At 42.4% G+C, this 26134-nt stretch overlaps 1 protein-coding gene across 1 annotated transcript; it reads right to left on the bottom strand.

The window, feature by feature from the left end:
* Positions 1–147: 147 nt before the first annotated feature.
* Arc42 (Activator-recruited cofactor subunit 42) lies at positions 148–26004 on the bottom strand. The gene is made up of 10 exons (XM_050194042.3): positions 25830–26004; positions 25177–25319; positions 22282–22431; positions 21270–21381; positions 14932–15047; positions 11785–11991; positions 8542–8679; positions 5230–5325; positions 3415–3471; positions 148–667 (listed from the first exon to the last, which is right to left on the bottom strand). Exons 1-10 carry the CDS (start codon positions 25882–25884, stop codon positions 512–514), a joined length of 1230 nt encoding a protein of 409 aa, XP_050049999.1. The 5' UTR covers positions 25885–26004; the 3' UTR covers positions 148–511.
* Positions 26005–26134: the final 130 nt, after the last annotated feature.

Here is a 26134-nt window from a genome sequence, read left to right as displayed (position 1 = left end):
AAGATGCTCACTAGGCCCAACAGGCATTGTTCTTTCAGGAATCTGCATTTAAAAAGCAATAATTTGGTGCCAAGCCGACGACAGTACCATCAGGATGCAATAGCATAGCTACAGTAGTGCATAGAAAGGAACTGAACAGCACATATATCTGCTTTATAACCATTTTATTAAAGATAAAGACTTTGTGCCCACACCCAAAAAGACTCGAGCTTATTTCCGTCGCAGAGTCTCTCACAAGACTAAGTTATATCTCACTCTTCAGTCCACGGCATATTTTGTACATGTAATCATTGTTACGTGACAACAGCAGTGCTTGGAGGCTCGCTGTGACCTGTTGGCTGATGCAAAGCCACGCCCCCCTAGCAGGCACAGCTGCTGCTTTGTAGTGAAGACGTGGCCTTTGGAATCACATCTTTTGCCATCAAAAAAATTAATTTCCAGCGCCGGCCGTGTATGCAGTATCACCGCTATCACCCACCTGCGAGTGGACAGATATATAGCGTAATTCCAATCACACAATGCCGTGCTCTTTGAGCAAATTAGAAGCTATCACAATGCGCTGCACTTCGCTGGTGCCCTCGTAGATCTCGGTGATGCGGGCGTCACGGTAATGCCGCTCTGCTGGCATGTCAGTTACGTAGCCCATGCCACCCAGTATTTGCAGTCCCTAAAATGAAGGAAAAAAAGAAAACAATATTAAACTAGCAACGAAAGAAACCAGAGCGTGCAAAGCTTCCACACGACAATAAACAGTGTGCAAATGTGTGCATCTGCTAATGAACTAGCACGATGCTCAGTGGTAACAAAAAATGGGATGATGGGTTTTAACCTGTGCAAATAACCAGGCTTCTGCTGGTCAGGGATGCTTTAAATCAGCACAAATTATTGTCGCACATTGCCTATGATGAGACTGCGCGCGTTAAAGCATTACTTTCAACAGACTTAAAAACTTCAATGAAGTGAAAAATTTCAAAATAACAACAAAAGTTTCAAGTTTGCTGGCATTCCCCTAGTATAGCCATGTACCAACTAGCCTAACAAGCCACTCGCATGACAAAAGAAAAGCATTAGCAGTGGTCGAACAAGGGGTTTCTCAAGCTGGAACCAATGTTCTGACAAGTGAAGTTAATCTTCTTCATCGGGGCCCGCCACACAAGTATGCCCGTTGAAATGTTGAGAAATCCCTTGCTCAACCACTGTTGATCACTTTGAGTCTCCATCTTCCCATGGAACCCTGTCTTAAGATGAAGCTTCAGGTTGTGGCACACTCCGATCCTACCTATTCAAACAAATGTAAAACGCAGAAATGTATTTATTAGAAAATGGCTGGACTGATTTGAATGAAATTTGTTGCAATTGAGAGTGAAAGTTAAGTTGTAGTGGCTGTTCAAAGCAGAATTTTTTATTTAGGAGCTGGAACATTTTGCAGAAGTTGTCAAAAATTGGTATGTTAAAAAAAGAAATAGAAGCACAAAGTTTACAAATGCGGTAACTCCACACCAAAAACAGATATCGCTGTTCTGTAACCTGCACCTGTTAGAGCATCTAAAGCGGACAAATTTCACATATGAATTTACAGCATATGTGAAATTGTTGCAGTGTTTATGAGTACTTTGCAAGAGTGCTACTCACATATTAGTATATATTATAGCGATGCATAATCTACGACTTTTGTCTGCTTTAGATGTACTATTAGGTACAGTTTCCAGAATTGTGATATTGTTTTTTATTGCTGAGTTACAGAGTAGTTAACTTCATAGTTTCATTTTTTTTTTAAATTTTACAATTTCCAAACAATATTTATAAGAATTTTGCAATTTCCAAACAATATTTATAAGGAAACTGACAGCTTAAATGAAAAATATGCTTACTACAGTCACTAGGTTTTAACTTTCTCTTTTAAATGCAACAAAGTGCCTCAAACTTGGTGCAGTGGTTGTGAAGAAAAATGATTTCTCCTTTCCGATGCATTTAGACTAGCTAAAGCTAAACCCAAGCTAAAGCTTCCTGTTGAGTGATGTTCTGTCTTAAGAAGGTGTCATGCTCTTAGTGAGGAGTACAACATTTTGCTTTTAGTGCTACTCAAAACCCTCTCAGACAAAACATTATTCTAGTGGAAAAAGGATGAGATGAGGGAGGAGGACAGGACACATGATAATTTGCTTTTAGCTAATCTGTCCTTTACCTTTAGAACAGGGCTGCAGAACTTAAAACCAGCACGGGCCTAAATGAACCCTTATGAGGCCCACGCAGACCTCAATGCACTGAGAGACATTGCATTCTTGCTCGCGGAAAGGAACTATGTGTTTGCTGTTATTACACTTGTTGCTGTTCTGAGCACGCCTTGTGACGTCATGATGGTCATTCAACACCGAAAGCAGGTCTCACTCTGATTACCTGATGCTGGCAAACATTGAAAAAGACGCCATTCCCATTTCACTTAAACAGTATGAAATGGAAAGAAAATGGGGTTTCATTTATTTATTCATTTATTTATTCAAAAAGCCTCACATTCTCCAGTAGGAGTATTGTGTGAGGGGGGGGAACTATACAATATATATCTTCATAAGTGGAAGCATTACAAAGAATGAAAAGAGATAATGGGTATATAAGTATACTTCACCTTTAGAATGGATGTCTGCATCCAAATAGCAATGCTGGGAGTCAAGCTATCAGCACAACAAAGAATTTGCCCACCAAGCCTTGGTCACATCATTACGGGCACCTCAAATTTTGATCCCCGAGACAAGTGGCATCTTTTTTGTATTGTCATAGTACAAAGCCTTGAGCCAATGATGCTAGATCCAAAAACCTTGACTGACATTTAGTCCCAATGCTCTGCCATGTGAGAACATGCTTGTGAAAGTAGAAAAGCAAACATGAAACGGCAGCATCGGTTCAGAGGTGATTCTGTCTGCTATGAACTCAATCAAAACATATTAAGAAAGTGTCAGGTTGATTAAATTACTAACGATGCACAAATAATGCAGTCTTGGTTTTGTTAACTTCATGAATGCATTTCATGGTTGCGCGTCTTTCCTTTCCGATCTGTTCCCAGCAAAACATCTTACGCTCCCACACCTTTCCTTTTTACTGCAACAGCAGTAGTGTGTTCTGGTTGGTGACAAAATTGTTGTTTTTCTCCTCATATCGCCATGCGGTGATTGCAGCACTAACGCACCATAAATGTCTGAACTTGGCCACAGGCCACTAAAATCCACTAGTGGGCCACAGCATGTGGCCCACTAGTGGATTTGATAGTGGATGCCACAGCATGTGGCCCACTAGTGGATTTGATAGTGGATGATGATAGTGGATTTGATACATTGATAGCCCCACTCTAAAACAATGTTTAGTCGACCAAAGCCAACTATTCTGGCTTTTTCACTGTTACAACAATATCCCCTGCCTCACCTGATGTGCTACAAAGGTCGCTGCCTCTGAAGCAGCTAGTTTTGCCATGGCAGCTTCCTGCAAAGATGGTGGACAAAAAAGAAAACGATGAGTGGCATTCAAGAACCTTTGTAGCTTTAGATAAAGCAACATTTTGAGTGGGCAAGGCAACAATATGCTGAAACAGGTATGTTAACCAACACAGGTAATAATGGTGTCAGGCACGTGGCAATAAATGCTATTATGTACTGCCATGAAATACATGTACTGCTAGTCTCTTTACAGAGACCAAAAGAAGTGGGCCCGCTACATGAAAAAAAAAAGAGTCTAAAATGAGAGTTCAAACCAAAACAGAATAAGAAAGCAGTCAGAGATAACACAATGTGAGCATAGTGCACAATTATAAACTACTACATGTTCAAGCGGCTCATCGAAAATATCCCATTGTAACTTGTAGTATCTTTGTTTGCCATTAACCAACTCCCTCATGTAATGTCTCAACAAGAGACCTTTGAGGAAATAAATAAATAAATAAATAACTAAATAAATAAATAAATAGTCTGCTCTAATTTCATTCGTTGATGTGACTGAATAAAGAAGCAACTTATTTGAAACTTAAGTTCTGGGGTTTCATGTGTGAAAATAACGATCTTATTATGAGGCACACCGTAGTGGTGGACTACGCAATAATTTTAACCTCTTGGGGTCCTTTAACGTACACTTAAATCTAAGTACATGACTGTTTTTGCATTTTGCCCCTAATGAAATGCGGCTGCCATGGCCACGATCAAACCTGCAAGCTCTAGCCTAGCAGCACTGCACTACTGTGGCAGATCAATATGCCTGAAATAAGTTCATTTTAACTCCCCACTGAACTCACCACAAGGGAGAAATACATTGGCTTTGTTGTTACCACATCAATATAAACTATCCATGAATGTAATGCTGAGTTCAGCAGTCCTGTATTAAAGCTTCAATGTGCTGCTCATGTTCGAACCTGCAATTTTTTTGTGAGAATTTGTACCTGTCCCATACAAGTTCGCATGGCATGATGGTAAAGTGGCGCAATTTTTTTCACTCAAATGATTTTTTTTCTCATGCGACGCCCCGGCAGAAGTTTTAAGAGCAGAAAGTCAAGGATATCTGGCTTTTCGCACGACATTGGTCTATAGGAATCTTGACAGACTGTGGATTTTCACAATTTCAAGTAGAAGGACCCACAAGTTGTTTTTGTTAATGCTTGCAGAGCTCTTGAAGCATTGAGTATATACCAAGCTAAGCAGTTTGTTTGACCATATTGCAAAGGCACTACTGGACTGCTCCAACATTCCAATACTTCGCTCCACTTAAGTACCAGCACAATGATGCTGCAATCATCTTCTACTCACAGCTGTGTGTAAACCTGGTGCTACTTTTTTCCCAATGTGTCATACATGGCGTTTCATTAAGTGGCTATGGTTTTCTGCTGCTAAGAATGAGATTAGCATGGTGATGTGACACAATAATTAGTGCGCTACGACTTGTGTTGAATAAATCTCGTATTTACAATTAGATTCCTAAATAAGATCAGACACTTATTGCACTACTCTGAAGCTGCCATCAATTATGCCAGCTCGACAATTGGTACACTACTAAAGAAACCCAAATAGTAGTGAGTTCATATTTTACCTACAGGTGCTGCTGGCATTATTTTTCTTTTTCTTTTTTTTAAATTTCAATACCAGACTGGAAAAATAGCAGCTGGTTATTTTAGATTTAGAAAACCATGCACACAAACACTGAAGAATGTTTATAGTGCACCCACATAATATATTCACTTCAACCAATGGAACTCACCTTTGTAAACTTTTGGCCAGCATCTTTCAACATGGCTGCCCTCCACGTTAGTAGACGGGCACTTTCTAACCTCACTTCCATGTCCGCGAGTTTCAGCTGATGGAAATAAGGAAAAAAGAGAAAGAATACATCACTTCACACTGCTGTAACAGACATTAAACAACTCTGGCAAGAAATGAATGCAGTACAATTAACAGGCTGCGCATTTAAAGGTTTCTAATAATTCACTGAACAACACTTTTTGAACACTGAGTTATACCAGTTTTAGGCTCTGTGCATAAAATGACTAAATTTGATAAAAGTTGTGTGGGATTCTCTATGCATGTGATGTGGTGACCAAACCAAATAACTAGACTGTGCTTCCATGCATGTGGTCACACTGCTTGCGTCCTTGTGGCTTATGGCAAATCCCACTGGCAGAACTGGAGTCAAAGAGCAGGGAGGAGCAGAGCAGTGGCAAGGGAAAAGGTGTTTCCCGTGACGCCGAATCCGTGACTATAATCACGTGAACTTCAGTTCTCAACCGCCATTGCTGCTACACGCTCAACTGAAATGATGGAAACACAACCAAAATATAAAGATACGATGCCGTTTGTGTCACTTCTTATTCAGCACTCTGCTTTTCATGCGGGAGCTGCTTGAAACAGCTCTCGACTGCTCTCAGCATCGCCAATCCGCTCCCGTTCTGCCAGTGGATCACAGCACTGCTGCTTGCCCATTGGAATAAAGCTGCTCGTGAGAGAGCCCTTTGGGGACGCTTCTGAGTGCTCTGATTTGCCCAATAGAATGCGCCATTAGTGGTGACTGCCATATAAGGTGACTGTACCAAGAAACTAGATCGTTCTTCCAGTGCTACTGCCCATGACGACACTACTTGCATGCCTGTGGTTTGTATTGGTGTGTGCAGTTCTTGTTGCAACCGTCATCTTGCTTCCTCTTAATTTTTTCGTTTTGAAGTAGTTTATTAGAGCTTCTGGGATAGCTGGCCCTAAAGGAGCCTACCTTCCCAATTTGCTTCATTAATTAATTAAAGAAGGAAAAAACAAACCTTCACAGGTGTATGCCAATCTGACCAACAGATACATCAAAGACAGCGAAGCTGTAAAGTGTCTCCCCATACCCTTCACAAGTACCAAGGGTCTCTGTGCTGACTGTTCTTGGTGATGATTGTTGGTGGTGTCGCTTGTGCATTCTCACTAACATCACAGTCAGACGGCCACTTCGGGGCTTCCTCACAGGCAACTCCGCTCATTGTTCTTTACTGCCACAGCCTTAAAACATGCAGGCGATCACCAATGTAGAGTCGGTAAAACATGATGCGATAAACAAAAATTGTGAATTACTGGCTAAAAAACCATGCAGAGAAGTTGTTGCCTATTTATGTGAATTGTTCGCAAGGTAAATTTTATTTGATAATCACTAATAATTACGCCTCAAAACAAACATTCGGGAATCCGATGCAGGATGTGTTGCCAATTGATGCCGAGCACGCCACAACACAAGAATGGCTGCAAAACTCCCCTTTACAGATTCGCTCTAAATAGGCTGGTTGAGTTGGTAAGGATTAGTGGATTGAAAAGGTAGGTGCAGAAAATACAGACTCACAAGAGAAGATGTGTTCTTTTTTTCTTCGCTACTTTTCTAAGCACACCTCTTCAAACTATTGCTGTATGCACAGCTGGTGCAACACGGTTGGTGCGATGGCGTGTCTAATAAAATGTGGTTAATTCTGGATAGCTTGTGTGGATGAAAAAGCAAGATTGGTGTGCTGCTTTGAGACACGAAGGTCTAACATGCAGAGAGAGGTCAGGTCGATGAAACAAGCTAGATGGGAAGAGAGAAGCTGAGGTGATGTGTTACGGTTGTGAAGCTTGAGAGGGAAAAAGATTCCGGAGAACTGAGGTGCAGGAGGTTCAGAGGCTGTGGATATAGATCCCAACAGGAATTGAAAGCGGAAGAAACGTTGTCTTTTCTTACACTTTCCATAATTAGTATCAATACATTTTAATTAAGAAGACAATGCCAATTTCCACCATGCTTTCTTTGGCTTCACTGTCCCGCGGCTTCATTTGGTTAAACGGTACATGCTTTTTAAATATCACAGCGTGCTACAGGGGCATCATTAGGAGTGACTGCACTGTTGTCTGTAGTAACAACGTCACGAGGTCGTATAAGAATACCTAAGAAGGTATATTTTGCGATGGTGCTAAAATATAGACTTGTGCATTAAAATATACAAACTAGCAGCATTCTTCATTGTGAAGAGTTGCATTTTATGAGTTCCCCATCAAATTTAACACAACCTGCAATCAAGAATATCTTGTGAAGAAATAATAATCAAGTGCAATACCGAGAGCTAATGTGGAAAGACACAGAAGCAAACAACATAGAGAAGAGGAGGAATAAACTGTCTGTGTATGCAATGGCATGAAATACCGTGTGTCACAAGTTTAATTAAATTGTGAAGTACATTAAATGTCCTGAAACTGCACAGGATGTTATAGTGAGTGCTTGTTTTTCTGCTATGTTCAATTTATGGTAGCCTCAACTGCAGTTTCAGCAGAAATGCAAGAATAATAGATGAACCTGGTTATTTACACATTGGTCGCATTTTAACACAACTAGAAACAGCTCCAACTCCCACAAAAGAATGTTATACAATGCCTGTAAATGTCTGTACTCGGTTGCCTCTTCATCGCAGGCAATATGGTAATCAATATTGTATATTGCAACAATATGGTAATCTACACACTTTCAGTGCTGGTTGACAATAAGCTGACAGCAAAAAGAGGACACTGCTACATTTTGGATGGTTTTCTCCTTGCTTGGTGAAAGCCGAGCAAGGAGAAATAAAGGGGTTTATTCACACATGCAACCAATAGAAACAATCTGGGTTTTGGCACAATTGCAGAACAGCCAACATCAGATAAAGATTTCAACTTATGTTTCACATTCATTTTGCCCTCACATATTATTTTAATGTTACAATGTAATGCTCTTGGCACTAGTGGCAAACTGAGAAGTGCTCTTCAAGCTTTTCACAATCTGCCCTTGTCTATCGACAAGTTCAAAAAGAAAGAGAGCAAGTCCTAATTCTTAATGCTACACAAATTTGTGCAGTCCATGGGAGAAGCCTAGCCACAATGTGGTGCTTCTCTTCGTTTTGTGCATTTTTCTGCCGATTTGAAACAAGAATTCTCAGCCTAATCGTCATTATCGTGTCGAATGCTAGTAAGCTAGAAGTGGATCCTTTGATGCGTACCACAATTTTTGTAGACATTTCTGGTTGTTTCCTGGCCCCTGCCAGCATACCTGAATAGCCTGGAACTTGTGAAGGGGTTGATTGAAGCACTCCCGCTTGCCAGAGTACTCCATAGCACAGTCTAAGGCTGCTTGGCCAATCCCAAGAGCCTGGCCCGCAATGCCGATGCGACCGGAGTCGAGCACACTCTGTGGATGGTGAAAGAAAGAAGGTCAGTGGGCCATCCATTTGTAATCACAAGCAGAAAATCAATAGCAGGCAAGCACAACTTTTTAAAGAGACCAAGTATAATGCATTTCGAAAGAAGCCAACAAACACCGACACCAAGGACAAAGTAGGGGAAATTACTTGTGCTTAATAAATGAAATAAAGAAACGATAAATTAATGAAAATGAAAGTGGATGAAATACAACTTGCCGCAGGTGGGGAACGATCCCACAACCTTCGCATTTCGCGTGCGGTGATCTACCAATTGAACTACTGCGGCGCCGTTTCCCCATCCACTTTCTTGGGTATTTATGTTAGAACCCTGGGAGTGTTAGCCGGCGCCACCACTCGCAAGCCTTGGCGGTGGATGTGGAAAATCCTTTCTGCCGCAGGCGTCACGGGAACGTGATCTTTTTGGGTGAAGGCAACCAGTCAATAAACCCACACATGCTACCTGAAGGCATCAATGTTGCCAGATTCGAGACCCTCGTTATGTAATGAACGAGAAGAAAAGGGTTAACCGAGGGACCCGATTTTTATTAGTCATATCATATTAGGCAATACTTGCACGATTCCCTTTTTCTGTTTTCTTTCTCAATGGCCCCCATGCGTTCATGTTGAGTGCTTGTACATAATGCCAAAAATTAATATGGCTCATACCCATGCGAGCAGTAAAACTGGTGGTACTATTATAAATCATAATCTATCCACTAACTCAGAAATGCAGAAGCTGACATGTGCTCCCTAATACCATTCTAAACTATTTACCACATGCTTTTTCAGGTCACAGCAGCTCGTCTACAAAACCCTGCTATCACCGATAAACATTGAAAAAGCCAGCCTTTAATCCCAGAATGTTACATCCTCCTTTGGCAAACTCCACGGTACCACGCGGGTTCAATGAACACCGAAATAAAGCGCCAGCAAGACGGCACAGCGGCACTACATTGTAGGTCCACCAAGAAAAATGTGGGAATCATGAACCGGCTGACTCTGACGGGTCTCTGCTTTCTTCTACAATGATGACGATAGCGTGCTGTTGGTTCTGATTTCAGTTTTACTAGCTGCGAAGCATTGACAGAAGGAGGGTTTCGCTCGTATTCTTGCTTTGACGCAGGCTCGGTGCAATTTGTGGCTAAAATGCTGTTTTCATGCAGAATGGTGCAAAAGCCCACCCTCGGCGCAGTTTGGCGCAATTGGTGCAGCTGCTCCACCACTGCTTGTTGATAAACACTGGTGCAGGGAAGTTAACATATCCACTGACAGTTTCATAAATTTCATAAGATCTTCTTGAGTTTGATTAAAATAAGCTCGCCTTGTCTTTACAGTACAACGTGCATGACAAGATACACTTAACAGAACTGGAAGACCCTCGCAGGATGAAGCGTGCTCAAAGGTTGCACCACTTGTAGCAATGCTGTTGTCATGTCGCGACGGTGAAGTATTAGATCGTGGCACAACAGCAAGTCACAAAACTAATTCTTTAATGGGCAAACCTCTGCCCAGAAAAACAAATTGCACTGGGGCAAATGATGGTGATGAGCATATGAGCCAATCGGTGAAATCTGACCTTGCAGGTCAAGCGCGTCAGCTATTCATAGACAACTCATCGAAGGCTCCAGTGTAGTTGGTAGTGCTTGTGTGCCTTCCAGAATTTACAATACTATTTGCGCCACGCATGTAATGTGATTACACAAGGTTCGGTGACAACAGTTGAGAATGTTCCGATAGATGCAGGCATATCCTGTGCTGAGTGATAACATTAACCCTTTCGCTGTCACGGACGTACCGGTACGTCATCGTGCTTCCCCCCCACGGTGTCACTGACGTACCGGTACGTTCTCTATCGTGCGTTCAAAATTTCGCGCCTGAGCGCAAAGCTGGCGCTCCTGAATTGGCCACACCATCTGTTGACTCTTTCTACAAGTTCGTATATTCTCCCCGACCTGTGTTAACCCATGTATTGAAGAGTACGGTGCGACTGCCACTCCCCACTTTCTCTTTGCTGAGTGGCACGGTGGCTCCGCGTTCGCTGCATCATGCGTCGCGTGCGTGTGGTTATGGTTTCAAGGGTTGTTCTGCCATCTCTGCTGGTCTGAAGGTTTTTATTTTTCTTCTGTTGGTGTGTCTGCTACGCCGCGTCAAGTTCAGGCGCACGTGCCGTTGCCTCTCCGAACAGAGTGACTCGATTGCTGCTTTCGCTCTCTCTCCGAACCCTCGCTTCCGACTTGCAGCAGTAAACGTAAAGCCCTTCGAACTTTGTTTAGCCTTTTTCCATCTCCCTCTGTCTTCTTGATCACGCAACGTCCCATTTCTCTCCGTTGTGCGGGCGACTGAAAGCGCATCCTCCCAGCGCGCGGTTACTTTCGGATGGCTGAGCGCGCGGGACCTTCGTCTGCTCATTGGTGCGGTGGCTCAATTCCAATTTAGAATACGAGCCGAGCTCGGATTCGGACTCGGACAGAGTCGCATGCGAGGAAGAGGGTTCCGCATCGTCAGATTCGGATGTTGAACGGATTTTATAGTCAGGCTGATGATGATGAAGATGTTTACTAACAGCAGCTGCAGAACACTGAAATGTGCATATAGCATTGACTACGTTATTTGTATACCAATCATAATCAAAAATAAATTGCTATGTTCATTCCCTGTTATGCTCGTTCCCTGAAACCACGCCGACACTGGGGGTGCGTCACAGCCAGAAAGGTCCGACAGCGAAAGGGTTAATAATTGTTAGCTGGTGATAAACGATTCCCATAAAAATACAAACAAGTGCATGTGTCACTATGTTTCAGCAGTTTGCTACTGCAACATCCTAAATTATGCACTATGGTTCACATGGTTCTTCCCAGTGATAGGTGAAATGTACAGCCATTGATCAATCCACAACCAGGTGCTATGACAAACAGTAATGTTTCAAATACAGTCATGGACTTCATCGGCTTATTAACAACTGCAGATTAGTACGAAAAGCAATCTATGTGGACAGCAGGGCACAATGCAGTGATAACTTTTCTGTGAGCACATGCAAAATTAATGCGCAATACAAGATGCGGCAGATATTGTTCTAGCTCAAGTTGGCTCACCATGGCAATCTTGAAGCCTGCCCCATCTTCACCCAACCGGTTCTCCTTGGGTACGAGGCAGTCTTCGAAGATGAGCTGGGCCGTTGACGAGCCCTTAATTCCCATCTTGTCCTCTTTCTTGCCCAGGCTCAGACCGGGTGATGGCATCGGTACAATAAAGGCATTGATGCCCTTGTGCTTCTTGGACTTGTCCACCGTGGCCATCACCTGCATGCATCAATCAGTTGTTGCTATAGACCACTTGCGATGTTTCCAAACAAAGACGCTATGAGGATTTCTGTTTCATCTTCCAAAACAAACTGATAAGTTTGACGAGAATGAGAGACCTCACTGGTCTCACTTTCCATTTCTTTCCTGCTAAATTAGGGATGCTTTTATCAAAGGGGTACTGACATTACATTTTTTACAATTCATTTTTTTTGTTAAATGAAGGTCCTTGACCTCTATACCCTAGAAAAAACAGTGACAAGCATCAGAGCGCCCCTCGAGGATGAGCTTTTCGACAGTCAGTTTCAGTTTCATTTCCCAGGAAGATAGATACTGTTTCATGATGTCACGGCACAGTATGTGGTCATGTGGGAGCACGACATTGCAATGCTTTGACACTCACTCCAACTCACTCTGTAGTCTGCTATGCTGGGACATTGTCCCTCACTAGTAGCAGCATAAAAGGCAACCAAGTGAGCCAGAGCAAGTGTCAAAATGTTGCAGTGTACTGCTCCCATGTGACCATATACTATGTCATGACATCACAACATGGAATCCTCCTCGAAAACGAAACCGAGCCTGGCTCTAGAAAAGCTATCATATCAAATTATTTACAACGCTCCAAGGCTCCTCACTATATTTTTTCTAGGGCTTGAAGGTCTAGGACCTTCACTCAACTAACAAAAAAAAATGAATAGTGGAAAATATGTCAGTACCCCTTTCAAGTTTCACCCAGAAAAAGCACCCTTTAGCTCCTGCCAGCACTTATGTATACCATTTAATCAGTTAACTGAATCAGCTTTAAAGCAAGACATGCAATGCAGGGAATGCTATTGAGATTGAGCCACAAGGTGTAAATGTAATATTTGAGCTTGATAAAGCATATCCAAAAGAAAAAAAATATATATATTTTTTCTTGCATTTAAACATGCTCCCCTACCCTGAAAACAAGAGGGGCTGACGGAAGGGGGGCAGAGGTCAAAGGTACACACACCACTGACACGGAACACTGTGCTGCACTGGTGGTAGGGCAGGACAGACAGCTTTTCCAACTCACGTTCTTCTGGCACGAGCTAGTGAGCATAATCAGTGCCGTTGCGACAATACTGAATTGAAGTGAGTTATGTCAAAGCCTAAAATTATCATTTTGGGTTAAAGTTTCCGATAGTTCCTTGCCCAAGATCATTGTTCGAAGCGGTGGGTGGCAAGAAAAACACGGAGAGCCAACTTCTTTGTCTGCTCTTGTTGTCTGCACCTGTCTTATACTACTCAACCAAATATGTTCCCAAACTATGCATTTCTGTGCACTTTAAGTGAGTAATTTGCAGTATAAATTAACAGTGTTTTGTTTTAGCACCCCTTCAAACACAGCTTTAAGCATATACAGTCGATCCCAGATATATCGAACTCAAAGGAGATTGTGGAAGTCTGCTGTATTGAACAATGGTAATAGTATAAAATATTGTTACCTGAAACTTACCTGAAAACTCTGCATACGTGTGGGAAAAGCAGGAATTTACCTATTTGCTTTCCCAAGGCTGCGTTGCATGCACAAAAGTTTACCTATTTCTTGCGCAAGAATGTTGCAGGTCACTCGTGCTACAGAAAAGTAATTCATATGCTGATCTCAATGCTAACCTTAAAGCCCACATTGTCAAGCCGCTACACCACAGTGCTCCTCACATGCGTCAAAGTATTTGTTTCGAGTTTTCAGTGCATTACTGCAAATTGCGTGTGAACATGCCCAGCCGCTAGTCCATTACAATATAGTTTTAAGGGGTAGGCCATCATATGTCATCGAGTCGACCAGGCAGATGGTGTTAGATTTGAAGGTGGCTTTCAGTTTGCAGAAAGTCCAAGTGTGCTTCCACTCATGTGTAACCCTGCGAACAAAAATGAAGCACATTCAGAACGAACTGTGGGCCTGCGAATTGCGCAGCAAGGAGTCTTGCACGCTTCTGCCGTGGTATTTTTTTCCACAAAGTGTGCATGTAGCTTGCAGTGGCATTACAGTGGTCTTTTAAAGTCCAAACTGTCATGTAGTAAAGAACCATCCAATTGGAAGTCATGGTGGTATTCGTTTTGACCGCTTGTGGAACCATGAAATTCTGTTCACGGAAACACGGTCTACAAGAAGACAACCATGGTGGTGCAGACATGTCCAGTTCGATATTCTATGCCTGGAGCCACTCAGTAAAATAAGAGTGTAACCCACACTTTCTTCTGGAATGCTTATCAGAGCAGGAAGCCTTTTGTGTTCTTGAAGCAGTGAGGCAATCTGCTCTTGTCGATAACGGATGGCCACAGATTGCATTGCATGAGCCATCCCTTCTTAAAGCGAGCAACAATGAGACATGCACCTTGCTAATTTTTCCTACATGGCATATACTGCCCTTCAGATTCAATGTCTTGTTTGACAGCGTCTGCGAAAACAGTCCTGTTTTGTTGGCATGAAATATTTCTGATGGCATGATAAGTGATAATGGCACCACTAGGAGAAGTGCAGTTGCAGCCGCGAGGCGCTGTGTTCAATACCACATCGAATTCGGGAGTTCAATGCATATGTAGCACAGCACTATACTTTTGCATACAATTCCCAATCGAATGTTACAGCTGTTCAATATAGACAATAATTCTACAAGTCCGGTTTTGGTATATCCAGGAACTACTGTAGTGTAATCAACACTTAACCGGTAATAAATCACTCGAGAGATAAACATACAGGTTCACTTTACAACATATTTACTGTGCAGCACCTTGACAGTGATGCTGTACAGGAACTGTTCACTTACTTGACAATTTAGTGCACAGACACTAAGCTAATGAAAAATGATTTAGGTGATAGCTATAGATTTACTTGACTTATTGCTAACAGCAACGACTCATCCCTCATTTTGGAGATGCACTGACAAAAAGTAATATGTATGCAATGTGTCTTACAATGGCTGCTTCACCTTCGTATGCACTTGTTATCCATGCCTTGGTGCCGTTCAGCCTATAGTGGTCACCTTCCAGAACTGCTGTCGTGGAAGCTGCACCAGCATCACTGCCATTGCCTGAAAAGAGTATATAAACACAGATAGCAATGTAACACCAAAGCAAGATAATATACATTAAGCCCTAGTTATAGATAAATTGCTTTAGTATTCCAAGTTTGTCTTGGTTCTGATTACAGTGCATGCATTTTGGAGGTCATCTGTAGTAAAGAGATGCCAGATTCTGCTTTTTATAGTGTGAAAAGTGGAAAATCGACATGGGACGGCCAGGCTCAGTACAGACCGTGACAGTTTGCCTTTTTTTGTATTAATGACCTGGAGAGATAAAAAGTGAGCTGTGAAGACCCCTCCACCATGTGGTTGCAGCTGCTATGGACATACTGTACCACACAATGGCAACCCCCAAGCTAGGGAGCTGCTTCTGAGATTCAGCACAATCTTCTTAATTATTTATCTTATTAGATATGCTCATTAGCTCATTAGATATGCTCATGCACCTGCTGTGACCACTACTTGAGGTGGCTTTCAGTCCACTGCAAAGCATGTGGTTGCTGCCCACTTATTTGATGAGTGTACGACTTTGTCTAGGCATCACGACTGTCTCAGGTGCAGGGTACCATGTCTTTTCTGCATATAACCCACCTCCATGCGTAACCAATTCCACCAACTACAACACTCTGGAAAGAAAAAAAAAAAAGTTGACAGTCACTTTAGCATACACTAAAGAGGATGATGTAGTAGTTCTGCGGAAACCCACAAGGTGGAGAGAAGTAATGAATAAAGAGAAAATCAGACATCCACCCGTTTGTAGCAATTGCTACAAAGGAAACCCATACGGGTTCCTCGAAAGAAAAGCCTCATAGTTGGAAGAAAAATTCGTCCTGGTCCGGGACTCGAACCCAGGACCACCGCCTTTCCGGGGCAGCCGCTCTACCATCTGAGCTAACCAGGCGGCTAGCAGATGGCAGGGCGAAGTCGAATTTGTCGACAACACGAAGCAAAGGCAAGTGTTTGACGTAGTAGTTCTGCAGAAACCCGCAAGGTGGAGAGAAGTAATGAATAAAGAGAAAATCAGACACTAAAGAGGATGAAGGTGAAGGACATTCATTAAATTACTTGAAATTCACATTCGAAGGTGTTGTTACTTCCTATTACTTGCTTTCTCCCACAAAAGGTTGTGGGTTCAAGTGCCTGAATAAACTTGATCTTAATTAACTGTGCCTTAATTAACACCAAAGGTCATGGGTTCGACTCCTACCAATGATTGTGGTTCTGGCCATAAATAGTGGCACCATCAATTTTGGTGCCATTAAATTTTGGTCCCACCAAAGGTAAAGGATTCAATTCATCAAAGGTGATGAGTTCGAGTGCCTTAATTAACTCTATGTTAACTTCACCTTAATTAACACCAGAGGTCGTGGGATCGACTCCCACCAAAGCTTTTGGGATAGAGTGCCTTAATTAACTGCATCTTAATTAACTGTGCCTTGAATTCACCTTAACACTAAAGGTCGTCACTTGAACACCCACGAGAGTTCGTGGGTACGAGTGCCTTAATTAACACCAAAGGTTGTGGGTTCGAGTCCTACCAATTGTCATGGGCGGCACCATCAATTTCAGTGCCGTTCAATTTCAGTGCCATAACACCGGACGGTCAGTTTTTCGATAATGCCTGACAACAAATTTTTTGACCCATGAGGCACTTCGGGCTTTTGCCTTAAAAAAAAATTGCATATAACCTGCAAAAATAGGTGTATAAAACAACTAAGATCTTTCTATAAACAATCTCCATTTGTGGATCCAGCAGCTCCGTTCACCAATTCTTTCACAACGCTGATCATTTCCAGTTTCTGCAACACTGTAAAGGGCTGCCGTCGAGCGCAGCTCACCTTGATCTGAGTTCTGGCCCGCCAATGCTGCGTGCTCTATTCGCTAACTATCAACACAGCCAAAATGCAAAATGGCGACGTCCCCCCCCCCCCCCCCCCCCAAATAAAAGAAGGAGAATAGGTAATTATCAAAGGGAGGAGAAGGGAGTTTCAACACAGGGCGGGTGGGCTTTCCTAGAAGATCAAAAAAATTTAATCGGCTGCGAATTCTGCCATGAGGTGTGGCTTTACAGCAGTGCAGCGCATGCCGCAGAGAACCCACACCCTAAGGCAAAATTAGCACATAACCCACACGCCGACTTTACTGCTACATTAAACAATTCTTTTGTTTTGGATCAGAGGCACAAAAATACAGTAGTTGCGACAGAAAAGATAGCTTCAGGGGGTGACACTTGTGTCAATACCCCTTCCATAGCCCTCACTGAGAAAGAGCTCGAGTATCTTTAGAGCATGTGTCAATGGTAGGATTCATCAAGTTGTTGAATCTTATGCTCCGTGCATATGTGATGACTGGATAGATAAAGGCATACAATGTGCTATGAAGCATATTTCTGCAAATAAAATTGGAAGTAGAGTGCTATGGTGTTCAGCTCCATCTCTGTGTGTTTTACACTCTTACATTTAGCAATGCAATACCGACATGCCCAAGCACCCACCCTTGTACATTACCCGAGATCTTCTGGCAGGAATAAAACAATGTGCAAAGAATGCAAAGATGAAGAGGACATTGTGGTGTACAAATAACTTAGTAAAATACCCTTGACATCCCGAAATAGAGAACAATATTATTGCTTCTAAAGAGAGTATAGTGCAGTGGCTGCAAAAAGGGCCTTACCAGGTGCATAAAAGTTTGAGAAGATGGTGTTTGGAAGAAACACTTGTCAGATGCTACTTAGGCCTACAGTTGAACCTCGACCTAAATCATCAGATGTAATGAGGTTAGCCTACAACATTTCTTTCCGTTATCAGCATATAATCAAGGTTTTGCTTCTTGTCAGATACAACTTTGTTATGGTGAGGTTCAAATGTATTTTATCCAGAAGCGATGCTGTCAAGTGGCCACAATCAAGTACAGCTTTGGTCAAATATACATTTCATGAGCTCCTGCACTGCTGGAATACATTTCTCACGTTACCACTGCTCCGGCATCAATGAAATATAGTATAATCCATACATTCCCTGTCCTGACGAACTAATTATATAGTTTTGAAGAACAAAGTTGCGCATTCAAAAAAAGACAACCACAGGAAAAGGCGACGGAGACGGAAAGAACGCAAACTATCAACTAGTTTTATTTGTGTGAAGGTGCCTTGTATATGCAGAATCACAGCCAATGAAAGGATGAGGAGAATGGGAGAAGGAGAGTAAAAAACCCAAGTCAACTCGTAATCAACAACAGCTGCGCAGAAAAGTCTTTTCCTTTTGGTACAACTTGATAGAAGTGTCACCAACACATTTGTTGCTGTTTTCCTTTATGTGGTAGGCCTGCAAAAGCTCATGCACTGTTTTAGTTTTACTTATTCCTAGAATTTTTATGTTCTTAAGCAGAGGCCCGCATCTACTGCATGCAAGACAATGAGCAGACAAATTTGCTCATTCTTTATTCCGAATTGAACGTGCATGCTCCCCTGCCCGTTCATTCACGCAACGGCCTGTTTGACCCACGTAGACACCTCCACACTTGAGCGGAATTTCATACACCATGCCTGTGGCACATTTTACATACGTTTCAGCATGTTTTATGTCGCATCCGCTGCCTCGAGCTCCTTGGCTACCGATTCTCGGCCACAAGCCTGTGAGTTTCTGTGGTGCAGAAAAAACGACAGGGACGCCATGCCTTCTGGCCACATTTTTTACATTGTGTGCAACTTTCTGCATATATGGCACAATCGTAGCCTTCTTTTTTGGCAGCGACTCATTCGTGCTATCACGATTTCCTCTTTTTATCTTCCTAAGAAGATTCTCAGCCACAGCTGACATGACGTCACAGGGGAAGCCGGCTGAAAGCAACCTTTCAATATGATTATTGAAGCTTATGCACTTTGCATGCAGGCATGACTTGGTAAGAGCAGATTCCAGGCACGAGCTTGAACCTACAAAGTGCTGCCTTTATGTAATAGAAAACAAGGACCTCAATAAACGTGTCCCTCCAGGGCTGATGAAATGGTTCCCATCTACGTTGTAGAACATGAAGATTGAATAAGCACAGCCTTCAAGGCCCTGAAAAAGTGCCGACGTCTATGTAATAAAACAAAATAGAGTGAAATAATTGCGGATTTCTAGTGCTGCCACTGCAGCAGCCTATCTAGTTAAAAAAAAAAGAAAGAAGAATGAGGGGACATGCTCAGTTCATCCAAATCGCTTTGAAAACATGATTACTGTGAGCAAAGCAACATTAACCAGGATCGCGTTGATGAGCTGAGCTCATCCAAATGACTTACGTGTTAAAGTCTGTTATGTGATATATCTGTGTTGTGTGATAGAGCACACGAACCTCACGAAGGCAGTTTTGGTATGGTCAGTTTTGGGATAGTGTCCCATTGCACCATTCCCAAGCAGCAATTTTTTACCGAACTTTCTGGTGAACGAAAGAAAGTAACGAAGTAAGGAAAAAAAATACAGCGTGTTAAAATAGGGTAAATATCGTGATCAGACATGGTGAATTACAGTTATGGCTTGAAAATCTTTCTAGGGCAGGCTGTAAATAGATGTTCTTGACAGAAGATGACATTTGTTCAACTCCTTCACTGTCCCCATAAGCTCCGTCAAGACTGACATTGCCACCAATGGGGTCGCCTGTGAGGGGCACTATAGGGGTGAAGTGTATGTGTGCTAAATGGTCAAGCTTGAATTGCTAAGTGGAGAGAGAGCGAGAGAGGGAGAAATGCATTTTAGTGTACGGGCCAAATATAATTTACCAACGCAAAGGTTATCAAAGATGCCATGGAGTGGGGCTCTGGATCAGTTTTTTTGCCACTTATACTTCTTTAATGTGCGCATAAATCTTGGTACAAAAACGCTTTTCAGTTCTGCTTCTATCAAAATGCGGTCGTCAATCAAACCAAGCAGTACCTCATGCTCAGCAGTGGAATGCCCTAGCCACTGAACCAAGTTGGCAGGTGAGCTTCTAAGACACATGCAGCAGCCTCGATGACCTCTAAAGCAATATGCCTAGTGGTAAAAAAATCCATACGATAACCTGATACCAAATACAGAAATTAGTTATTTTCACTCCACTTTGTCAAAAGAGAGCTATTAGACATAAGCAGGCCTCTATCGCTAATGCGAATTTACCGGCTTAATTTCAATTTCGAATGTGATCATCGTGTAAAATTTGACGTCAACCATTTAGCACCTGCTACAACATATCGCAGCTCTTAAAGGCGCCATGGCACAGTCGTCCAGCTATTCTCAATTTTTCACTGTAACTGAGAGTAGAGGAGCCAGTACGGTCAAACAAACAGGAAAACTGGGCTTCATGCACATTCTTGCCCAAAATTTCAATTTGAAATCGCAGCCTGCAAGTCCCTCCAACCAACAGTGACCATTATTTTGGCATGGCTAGTGTGACGTCAAGCGTAGGGCCATCACTGTGCTGTCTGCTCCGAAACATTCAGAAACTGTGTGCTTACTGTACCGGATACTCCTTGCTCCTCTGCATTGTCTGGCACCCAGCAGCGTAGAAAGGGTGTTTCTGTTGAATTGTGCCCACAATTCCTTCACTCGCACAATAAAAACAGCCCAAACCAGAAAATGCCTGTAGAAACTATTTCAGGCTGACCACCTAGAACGCACATGTGAAAATGAAATTGCAGAACGCACTTCATTTCATCACCGATCAGTGTGGTCCGACTGCTGTATGTTTAACTGCAGTATAAAGAAAAATCAAGTAGGAGAATTTCTATTGCACCACAAGCTCTCAAATTTTGTCAGCTTGCTGTGGGCTGCGTACAGTTTAACAGGCAATGCATAATTTAAGTTAAAAAAATTCAGTGTCATGGCACTTTACCTGACCATGACCCACAAGACGCAAAAGTCGAGGAGACACATAGTCTCCTCTACTTATGTGCGTTGCAAGCGACAAAGGAAGTGTTGTAGGATACAAAGGGCAGCTAGCCTGTGAGCAACCGCAATTTAAAAGAAAAGCATGAAAACAGGTTCATCATTCAAATGTGCAATGCAATTAGGCAACGACAGGGCACTGTGTTTGTGTGCATTGTGTTCCTTCTGAGTCTTTGTCTAGCCATGCTGCACATTTTAATCATGAGTCCAAACCAAATGTCCCACCAACATGCATTATCGAGGACAGGACAGGAAGGAAGAGATTCCATATCCTCTTTCTTGTTCCATTTTTATGCCGTCTTTTTCCCCTTACCAAAAAAAGTGCACTCACCAGGTTCTGAAAGAGCAAAGCAGCCGACCTTCTCTCCTGTGGTGAACGGTGGAATGAACTTCTGCTTCTGAGCTTCAGTGCCGTACTTGAGGATGGCACCCAGGTACAGAGACTGTTGTCCAAATGAAAAACAGATTGATTCACGCAGATTAAATCAGTCAGCTACAGAAAACTGAACATGACCGCTCCCTTCGACTAAGTTAGGCACCCGTTAATAGACAGTAAAGATGAATAAGCTGGACTAGCAAACTATACTTCTGGAATACAAAAATGCCTTTGGGTCAGTAAAGTTACTACATTAGTTCCCTGTGACATTGTTAAATTTTATATCCTCTGCTCGAGACAAGTTCACTGTTTATTGATAATCAAATAGCTACACTGCACTGCTGAAAATCAAGATATATATAAAAGAAAGTTGAAGCATCAAGCTAGTAACTTAACTCCAAAATAAATGTGCTATATTACAATTTTTCTAGCAGCACCCGTTACAGCAGACTTAAATAGTCATTTTAGAGCATTGTCAGAATGCTCCAAGTGTTATGTAAAACAATAACGAAGCTGTATAACAGAATCAAAGAACTTTAGTGCCACTACCTTGCTTTGTAAGCACTATAGGAGCATGCTTACAGTCACGATAAAGCTTAGTTGCTTTCTTAAATTACTGCTAAAGCTTTTCAGCAGTGCTCAGAAATGACCAGTCAAATGTGCCGCTAGTCGGCTATGTTTCATCATCAGGTTGCAGTTCTGTCTGGAGCAAATTTGAAGTGCATCATATGCAGCAACAGACACACACACACAAAAAAAGGATGCCGATTTGACTGCAGCACAATGGCAGCATCATCTGCCATTGAGGGTCTGTCCCAAGAGGTTGCTTAGTTGAGCACTCGCCCGTAGCTGATGGCTCCTCAACTGCCACTGTCCGAGGGCTCAGGGAGTCTCAAATCCATTTTCCAATTTAAAACTCATCTCTGAAATTACCGTCACATATTCCCAATGTTGAAAGCCTGCTCACATTGTTAACACTCATGACGACCCCCGTGGATGCACAACCGCGGCTGATTTCTTCCATTCCGATAGCATAGGCCAGGTAGTCCAAGCCAGCACCACCCAGCTCAGTTGGAACAGCTACAGCCATGAGGCCCATTTCGCCCAACTTTTTCACCTGAAAACAGAGAAGCACATTCATTTTAAATAGAGGTGGGCGAATATCCACTTTTTCTAATACTAATAGTAAGTATCGAATATTGAAGAGTCGTACACAGATGCATATATTCATAGTAGGAACATTTATTTCAATATATTTAAGCACCACGCTTGTACTGACTAGCGAAAAAAAGACAGTCGAGTTACTAATCATTAATTGTCATTAAAAAACTGCCCAAACAGCCTCTCAACATCTTTAGCGCCTGGTTAAAAACAAGCTTTCCGAGAATGAATTGCTGCTGTTCGACTAGGTTTCCAAAAATATTAAATGAATGGTTGTCAAAAAAGGATAAGTTGCAGAAAAAGAAAAGAAAGATTGCTGAAAGACTTGTGTGCTGTAGACACATGTAAAAGGGCCAATTGCAAGAAAAACAACCCTGGTTATAGTGTAAAAGATAAAACTGCTACATGACTAGACTGCCAAAAACACTAAATAGCAGACTACAAGCAAAAATCTTAAGCTATCACAAGTTGTCAGGTAGGCTGGCACTGTGAAACCGGAAACAAAACCTACATTACACATTTTGTTCCGACAGTGCCTTGAAAAATTTTGCCGTTGTTTTACTTCCGATAACTTCCAATACTTTGTTTAGCACACAATGAACAGTAACCAGATTTTAACAGCCAGTTGTTGCAAAACATTTGTTTAGTTTTTTCGAATATGAATAGTTAGCGTGCAATATTAGATTCATATTCAAAACTTCAAATATTTTCCCACCACTAATTTTAACGCAATGCCTCACAGCTGAAGTTGTCATACCATCACTGATGTGTATTACTACTAAAATTAAACACCATCCTAATAAATAATTTCATTGCCATTGTGTGCCGCAGAAATGGTGGTGTTCCTGTATTTTGTTTCATACATATATAATAATGCACCGTGATAGATACCATTCGTTTGACATGTCACATTTGTTTACATTGAACACTGCAGTAGACGAACCAGAGTGTGCACATATCTCTTGTTCTAGTTCTTTCTTACTTCTTTTCTTTAGAGGAGAGGCCGCACAAAGCACAGCCAAGGTGTTAAGGCTGTTTTGTGTATTAGTTACCTTTTCTTTTTTTCTCACCTTCAATGTGGCCCAAAGTAGTGCCAAAGGTCTGAGCATTCGTGTCAGTTGTTTTGTTTGTGTTCTATTTTTCCACGTTTCAATGTCACCCCAACTACAAATGCCTGAAGAATGCTTTGTTTGTCCGCTATATATATTTTTTTTCTGGCTTCAACATGACTGCCATGCAGAACTTGGAAATGGCACAAGCTCTGCAATTGTGTGAGTGTGAGTGGCGGTCACCAGTGCCTCCATGTGGCCTCCAAAGTCGTTACGTAAGCAGCTTACAACATTAAAAGGGAGGCCAACAGTTCCACCTAGAGAGTACCCCAACTTTAGTCAGTCTGCTTTGGGGAAAACACTGCCAAGTTACTCCCGGAAGCCACAGCCGTCAACACCACACTCTCTCAACGAGACCGCCCAGCCTCAGAAGGACCACTGTCTTCGAGAGTCGCTCATTTTGTGTCGCTGTGGCGAATCAACTGTCACCGGTGAACCAGCCACCATATGCACGCTTATTTCTGAACTCTCTTTCCCTGTGTATTATTCTCTACGCTTATTGCTAATGCTTCAGCTACATGATACATTAATCTCCATTGTATTTTATAATGTTGCGTCAGTCATGTATATATATGTCTTATTGATTTGGAACCAGCGTCTAATTGATTGATAAGCATACTTTGTCTTGGTTGACATGACTTTGACCTTTACACCAAGTTTGTTTGCAGCTGCGCTGAGCTTCAAACACCCACCCTCTTTGTCATTTCTCGGTAGAGATCTTGTTTCTGTACCGAGACAATGTGTATGATTAATATTAATTATATTCTGGAGCTTTACGTGCCAAAACCATGATATGATTATGAGGCACACCATAGTCGTGGGCTTCAGATTAATTTTGACCACCTGGGGATCTTCAACGTGCACCAATGCACAATGGACGGGTGTTTTTGCATTTCGAATCTGTATGATTCTGCATTTCAACTGGACAGCTGGCATACTTTCTGGCAGGTCACAGTCGCTTTAATGCATAGAAAATTAAAGAAGATAAAATTGCAAGCTCTAGCTGCAGACAATGTAGAAATGAAGTTAAGGGTTCGACGGAAGCCCGTCTGGTCGGTATGAAGCATGAAGCAATAAAACGATGGACACCAACCAAAAGAAGTACTAAAATGGAATAAATCTAAAAGACGTTTCGGATTCCCTATGGAAGCCTTGTTTGCAATGGGCTATTCACAATGGCCCGTTGTGAACAAGGCTTCTGTAGGGAAGACGAAACATCTTTTAGATTAATTCTTTTTTAATACTTCTTATGGTCGGTGTCCGTCGTTTTATTGCTTAATGTAGAAATGCGAAAGGTAGATTGATAGAAAGTAATGCTCCACATATACATTGCCCCTGTCATTTAGAAGCGTGCAGAGACAACAAAAAGCACTTAACGAGCTGTCCTCGCGTGATGCTTTATGACAGAAAAGCAAGCAAACAAACAAACAAAAAAAGAATCTGCTCGCGAACGTTCAACAGAGCTGTCAGCTGTGTAGCGCAGGTGGCAGGAAGTTGAATGAAAATATTGCAAGAGCAATTCACTGCTCCGCAAGTGTAGGCAAACTTTCCGCCCACAGCGCCATCACAATTAGACAAATTGTAATTTTTACCTGCTCACGCGGGTACCGATGTTCTTTGTCAATGGTTCCAGCGATAGGTTTCAGTTCCTTTTCTGCGAACTCCCTGCAGGTCTTGCGCAGCATTTCGTGCGTTTCTGGCAGCTGAACATAAAGGTTTCGTACGGCCTGCCATCCTGCATGTAAGGGAAGGAGTTAGGGGTCAGCAGCAATGACAAAGTGCCCGCTGCCTACTTGGAAATTTGATCACACAAGGACAAACGTGGCGACTGAGAAAAGAGTATAATGGTATACGCACTGAGAAAGTATGTGGTGCGCAAATCACTTGCGAACCACTTTTTCGCTTTCGTTTGCGTATGGACATTCGCAGCTATGCGTGAACGGCGAGTATCTTTTGTAAGCAAGCGCAACGAGAGCTGGCAAAATAAAAAGAAAGACGATCCAAGGCCAACGGTATCAGCCGCGAGTTTGCATGCTTCTAATCGCAGAGCAAGAGAAGGCGATGATGTTAGCCTTGTTAAGTGTTTACCACACATAACCTTGCGACATACAACAAAGTTACAAAAATAACACTTAGGACGCGTCGGTAGCAAAAGGAAACGCTTGAACGATGTAGGTACTCGAGCCCCTCTAGCTGGCACCGAATTTCGATAAGTTCAGGAAAGTAGGAAGTAATGATATCTTACTATTGCACCACGTCAGGGGCCTGGGAAGAACCTTGCGAAGCATTGCCGCTGACATTAATGACGGCCCCTTGGAGATTAAACAGCAGTCAAATCTTAAGTTGCAATATTTACACCGTACTTGCTCCGCACGCACCGCAGTTATCCGAAAAACCGCTTCACTGCAATACCACAGAACACCTATACAAATTGGCAATACTGGCAATGCACACAGCGCATTGTCTCAAACCGAGATTTGCGTTGTCACCATTTATAGCGAGAGCTTTCTATCTATTCAAACGCTACGCTATCACATCAAGCTCTATAAA

The sequence above is a fragment of the Dermacentor andersoni genome, chromosome 3 (assembly GCF_023375885.2).
Source record: "Dermacentor andersoni chromosome 3, qqDerAnde1_hic_scaffold, whole genome shotgun sequence".
In the NCBI taxonomy this organism is placed as follows: domain Eukaryota; kingdom Metazoa; phylum Arthropoda; class Arachnida; order Ixodida; family Ixodidae; genus Dermacentor; species Dermacentor andersoni.
This window is presented reverse-complemented; position numbering and strand designations above follow the sequence as displayed.